The sequence below is a fragment of the Lupinus angustifolius genome, unplaced genomic scaffold (assembly GCF_001865875.1).
Source record: "Lupinus angustifolius cultivar Tanjil unplaced genomic scaffold, LupAngTanjil_v1.0 Scaffold_147_59, whole genome shotgun sequence".
Classification (NCBI taxonomy): domain Eukaryota; kingdom Viridiplantae; phylum Streptophyta; class Magnoliopsida; order Fabales; family Fabaceae; genus Lupinus; species Lupinus angustifolius.
In genome coordinates, this window is record NW_017725816.1 from 5,948 (window position 1) to 11,532 (window position 5,585).

General features: G+C 33.2%; 1 protein-coding gene across 2 annotated transcripts; it reads left to right on the plus strand.

Moving 5' to 3' along the window:
- The first annotated feature begins 216 nt into the window (after positions 1 to 216).
- On the plus strand, positions 217 to 2,991 carry LOC109340191 (plant intracellular Ras-group-related LRR protein 5-like). 2 transcript variants are annotated; one of them, XM_019577793.1, is made up of 3 exons: positions 217 to 871; positions 1,628 to 2,540; positions 2,785 to 2,991. In XM_019577793.1, exons 1-3 carry the CDS (start codon positions 312 to 314, stop codon positions 2,911 to 2,913), a joined length of 1,602 nt encoding a protein of 533 aa, XP_019433338.1. In that variant the 5' UTR covers positions 217 to 311; the 3' UTR covers positions 2,914 to 2,991. The 2 variants fall into 2 exon arrangements, with proteins under 2 accessions (XP_019433338.1, XP_019433337.1); XM_019577792.1 differs by having other exon boundaries at positions 218 to 867; positions 1,624 to 2,540.
- Positions 2,992 to 5,585: the final 2,594 nt, after the last annotated feature.

Below are 5,585 nucleotides of genomic sequence, written 5' to 3' on the forward strand. Positions count from 1 at the left end.
GAATTTATATATTACATTTCTTATATTTAAATTATTTTTTTCTTAAGTAATATAATATGAAGATGATACATTTTATATTAAAAAAAATAAGAATGTGGGTCGAACCGACACGTCGATACACTAGTAAATAATAAAAAGAAAAATATTAAAAACAAAATGTGACCCCTTTAAATTATTAAAATCTGATTGTTCTCTTTCCTATGCAACAACTGTTTCTGAGCTAAGAAAAAAATTAAATATAAAGGAAACCAAAATCCACAAGACAGCCATTATTCCTTGTTCTTCTTCCACACCCTCATAAGGCCATAACCATGGCTGGTTCAACAACACTTAAAAGTGACAAAGACCCTTCTTCTTCTTCACAACCACCTTCACGTGCCTTTCTAAACACAGTACAAGAAATCACCTCACTCTATAGTTCACTGCCACCTAGACCTTCAATACACGAGGTTGAAGCTGCCACGTGTATAGTAGACACTGTGAACAACGAGGAACAAACCAAACTCCAAGAACTCTCAATGCAAAAACCACCCCATGATGTTCCTCACAACCTTTTCTCTGTCCTACAACAACTGAAGAAGACCCTTGTCATGTTTCAGTGTTATGAACAGAGGAAAGAAGCACTTCACGTTGTTCAGTTAGAAAAGATGTTTCATACCTTTGGTGATCTCATTCAGAAGGCTTCTGTATTAGTTTCTGGGGATACCCAGATAAACAAGTTTTCAACTTTAGTTGACCCTTTTGAGAAAATCGAAAGAGATGTTGTTATCGTTGATGAAATTTTGGTGAAGAAGAAGGAAGAAGAACAGGAGAAGAATGATTTTGAAGCAGAAAGGGGTTCTTCAGTGAAGGGATTCTTATCATCTGGTTAGTTTAAACTTGCTATATTTTTTCCCTTTAATTGTTATTGTGGGTTATGGTTATGATTTGAAATTATGTTGCCAAATTGTTCATAAATCATAATCAATTTTATCTATACCCTTATTTTTCTATATGCTGAGTAAAAATGCAGAAAAACATATGATACGTAGTTTTGATTATTATAGAGGGTTTTAATATTGATGGATTATTACTTAAGGGTGCATGTGTAAACCACTTAATTAAGTGATTGTTAAGCTTTTTTTTGAAATAATTTAAAAAAGAGTTTATTTTCATTTCCATAAGTTTCTCTGATATGTTTTTTAAATAAGCTAAAAAACTCTAAAGGTCATAAGCTTGTCTATTAAGCTAATTGAAATAAGTCACAATAAGCTCTGTATAACTTGAAGGGTACGAGTTAGAGACATTTGTCTTGTAGTTTCTAGGAATATCAAGTCTACTGCAATTTATAAATTTTATTTATTTATTATTACTTTAAATCAATAGAACATATTGATTTGCAGGCCTCATGAACTAGTTAACTAGAGATAGAGATTATCTGTTCCCAACGGTATCTCATTATATGTCTCGGGCCAAGCATATATGCCATATGAATCAAAAGAAATTTTTTTTAAAAAAAAAGTAACTTTCTGATTGACCCGAGACAGAGAATGAGACATAGTTGAGGACAAGTGATTTCTATCCGTTAATTAGATTACTTGTTGCCTATGATGTTAATCCTTTGACATGACCTGAATTTTGTAGGCAGTGAAAGCTGTGAGAAATTAAGCCTCATGAAAGTGGCTACTCTACTTGAAAACTTTGCTAATAATGGAGCAACAACCCTTGAGCTTAGAGGAAAGTTAGTAGATCAGATGGAATGGTTGCCTTTGTCAATTGGGAAACTATCTGAAGTCACTGAAATAGACCTATCAGAAAACAGAATCATGGCTCTTCCAATAACCATAGAGGGTCTCAAGGCCTTAACAAAACTCGATCTTCACTCAAACCAGCTTATAAATCTTCCTAACTCATTTGGTGAATTGATAAGCCTTACTCATCTTGACCTCCATGCCAACCGATTGAAATCATTGCCTGCTTCTTTCGGAAACTTGATAAATCTCATTGATCTTGACTTGAGTTCAAATGTGTTCACACATTTACCTGAGACAATTGGTAGTTTAAGCAGCTTGAAGATATTAAATGTTGAGACAAATCAGCTTGAGGAATTGCCGTACACAATCGGAAATTGTTCATCACTATCTGTGCTGAAGTTAGATTTCAATGAGCTCAAGGCATTTCCTGAGGCAATTGGAAAGCTTGAATTGTTGGAGGTTCTCACTTTGCACTATAATAGAGTTAAGAGATTGCCTTCAACTGTGGGTAATCTATGCAACCTGAAGGAACTTGATATTAGCTTTAATGAACTTGAGTTTGTACCCGAAAACCTGTGTTTTGCCGTAAATTTGAAGAAATTAAACTTGGCAAACAACTTTGCTGACTTAAGAGCCTTGCCAAAATCCATTGGAAATCTTGAAATGCTTGAGGAGTTAGATATAAGTGATGATCAAATAAGAGCTTTACCAGAGTCTTTTAGGTTCTTATCAAAGTTGAGAGTTTTTAGAGCTGATGAGACTCCTCTTGAGATGCCACCAAAAGAAGTGGTCAAGTTGGGTGCTCAGGTAAATTTGTTTGATGCCTTTGTTTCTATTGTTTAGGTAAACAACTTATTAAGTTCTTATCCAATAAGTTTCTGAAATAAGCTAAAAAATATATTATTTTCATAAGCTCGTATAACAAGTTTATGGAATTAAGTTAAAAACAGCAAAGGTCATAAGCTATTTTTTTAAGTTATTTTCATAAGCTCATTCAAACGCCCCCTAAGTTGCTCTATTTACTTAAACATTGTTCATTATTGTTCACTAGGAAGTTGTGCAGTATATGGCTGATTTTGCCACTAGGAGTGATGCAAAAATTCTGCCATCAAAGAAGAAGAATAAGAAGGGATTTTGGTTCTGGTTTTGTTCCATATTTTGCCCTCAGCAGATACGGTGATTTAACAAAACCATGTTGTTTTAATAATGTTTATATTTTGGGTACCACCTTCTTTGCCCCCAAATAAACTTGATTGTAATATCTATACATTGTCAATAGTTTTGTAAATAATCACTATGTTATCCATCATTCATTTATATTTATTTTTTTCAAAGAGTCAATGTTAAAACTGAATGGTGAATAATACAATGATAGTATATAAAACTCTTATATTATCCATGTATATATTTTTTTCTCATAATATTTTCCTCTGCCTTGTAAATTGTTGTGCACAATAATTTGATTTTATGCTAATATTGTTACTTGTTAATGAACAAAAAACATTGTAAACCAGTTAGCATTGTGTTCATCACCTTTAGTAATTTGTAATTTTCCATTCAGCTTATTTGTGACCTGTTTGTGGTGTTATATTACTCTACAATTAATGTACATATGTTGACTTCACTTGGTTTAATCTTGTATCTTTTTCAACGCTTTGATTTTGAGGATAAGAATTAATTGTAGAATCAAAAAGCTAGTCATAGTTGATAAGGACTTTGTTAAATCTTAATCCAAAATCATTCGGATGTAACCAGACACGTCATTATTAGTTTGCAGGTAAGATTGTTTTTAATTTTAATATTTAATAGAATGAGAGTATAAATAACTCAAATCATCACCATGCTAATTTTTAACATTATATTGTAAGAAATATTTTTTAAATCCTTTAGTTAAACGTGGATGTTTGCCTTTGACTGGACAAAAGATAATTAGTTAAAGTGACACTGTTCATATACGACTTAAGATATTTTTTAAATCTAAGTTTTATTTGTTACTTTTCATTCAATCACCTTATGATAACCATATTTTATAAAATATGAAGTTGCATGCCTTCCTTCACTGGAAAAAAATCTAAGTACGGACTTCTATGTTTTTATTCCAAATTAATTACATTTTATGAAGCCAACAATTATTTAATTCAATTTAAAAATCAATTATCTCTTGTCAGTAGATGCTGACATGTTTGGTACCATTATCCTTATCTTGTCGAGAATAATCAGACCCTTTAATAAAAAATCATTCCTAATATTATTCCAACGGTATCAAAAGAATCGAATCCTTCATAGTCAAATCTAAATGTTTTTTGGTTTAACAAAGTGAAATTTTAAGAAGCAGAAGAACAAATTTCGACAAGACAAGGAGTGTTTGTGGAACTCTCTAGAACATGAAACCAAGTTGAACTATGTGAGAGATTTGGACCAACATTGAAAGGTTAGGACTATTGAAGTTAGATAGGTTTTAATTCAAGTTGTAATTGTTTAGAAGTGTTTTATTGTTGATAGTTGAAACTTACTATTTCAGGAAATCTGTTTAAAATTCTGTTATGACAGGTTTACTATAAAAGGCAAGTTTCTATTTTGCTTTAAGGGCAATAGAGGAACATTCAAGATAATTTTTCTCTTATTCTCTCTAACTCACAAGATCTTCATTTCTCTTCTTCTTCATCTCTTCTCTTCTCGTTTCTGTTTCAGTGTTGTGTGGCAAGCCAAAAGCCCCAACAAATTTGGTATCTAGAGCTAAGGCAAATCAAGGTCCTGTGGGAATCGAATTGCATAAGCTGATCTGATTGAAAGGGAGTTGAGATAGCTGTGTGTGAATCAACCAGTTGGAGGAGAAATTGACAGAAGTAGAACAATGAAAGAATTGAAGGATGAGTGGCAACAACAGTAACCTTCAAGCAATGGGGCTTCCTATTCTTACCAACAAGAATTGGGATAGATGGCAAACTCAGATGAAGGTTCTGTTTCGATATCAAGAAGTCATTGAGGTTGTACAAGATGGAGTCTTGTCACCAGATCAATCAGAAGCACAAAAGAAAGATAACAAAGCTTTGTTTCCGATCCACCAATGTGTGGATGATGTTCACTTTGAGAAGATACAAAATGTCATGACAACCAAAGAAGCATGGGACATATTGGTGACAAGTCATGCTAGAGGGGACAAGATCAAGAAAGTTAAACTTCAATCACTAAGGAAGCAATATGAGCTATTGCACATGGAGGAGGGTGACAAGGTTGGTGAATACTTCACCAAGATTCTCACAATAACCAACCAGATGAAGGGGTATGGTGAAGCAATAACATATACAATGGTTATTGAGAAAATAATGAGATCTTTGCTTCCAAGATTTGATTTCATAGTTGTTGCCATTGAAGAATCAAAAGATGTCACTCTCATGAAGATAGAAGAGTTGCAAAGCTCCTTGGAGGCACATGAATTAAGGCTGATTGAGAGAAATCCAATGAAGAAAGCAGAACAAGCCTTAAAAGCAATTCACAAGGATGATGATAGAAGAAAAGATAAGAAGTGGAAAGGGAAACAAAGCTTTAACCGAAGGAAAACAAGTCAAGATTGGTCTGAATCTTCTAATAAAAGAGGAAGATCAAAATTGAACTATAATCAGAAGAAGTTTGATAAGAGCAAAGTAGAATGCTTCAATTGCCACAAATTAGGTCACTACTCCTATGAATGTGGCAATGAGAAAAACAAGCAATCAAGGCATAAGGAGGAGGCACTCACAACTCAAGAAGACTCAGATTCAGAACCTTTGAATCTAATGGTTACAGATGCTGCAACAAAATCACACTCTGAATTTTGGTACTTGGATTCAGGCATGACAAATCATAAAGAGT

What these genes read in the sequence shown, in the direction of transcription:
- LOC109340191 (XM_019577793.1), top strand. Translation starts at nt 312, where the DNA reads ATGGCTGGTTCAACAACACTTAAAAGTGACAAAGACCCTTCTTCTTCT. An exon ending in GGATTCTTATCATCTGGTTA is followed by an intron (nt 872 to 1,627) that starts GTTTAAACTTGC and finishes TTTTGTAGGCAG; the next exon opens with TGAAAGCTGTGAGAAATTAA. An exon ending in TGGTCAAGTTGGGTGCTCAG is followed by an intron (nt 2,541 to 2,784) that starts GTAAATTTGTTT and finishes ATTGTTCACTAG; the next exon opens with GAAGTTGTGCAGTATATGGC.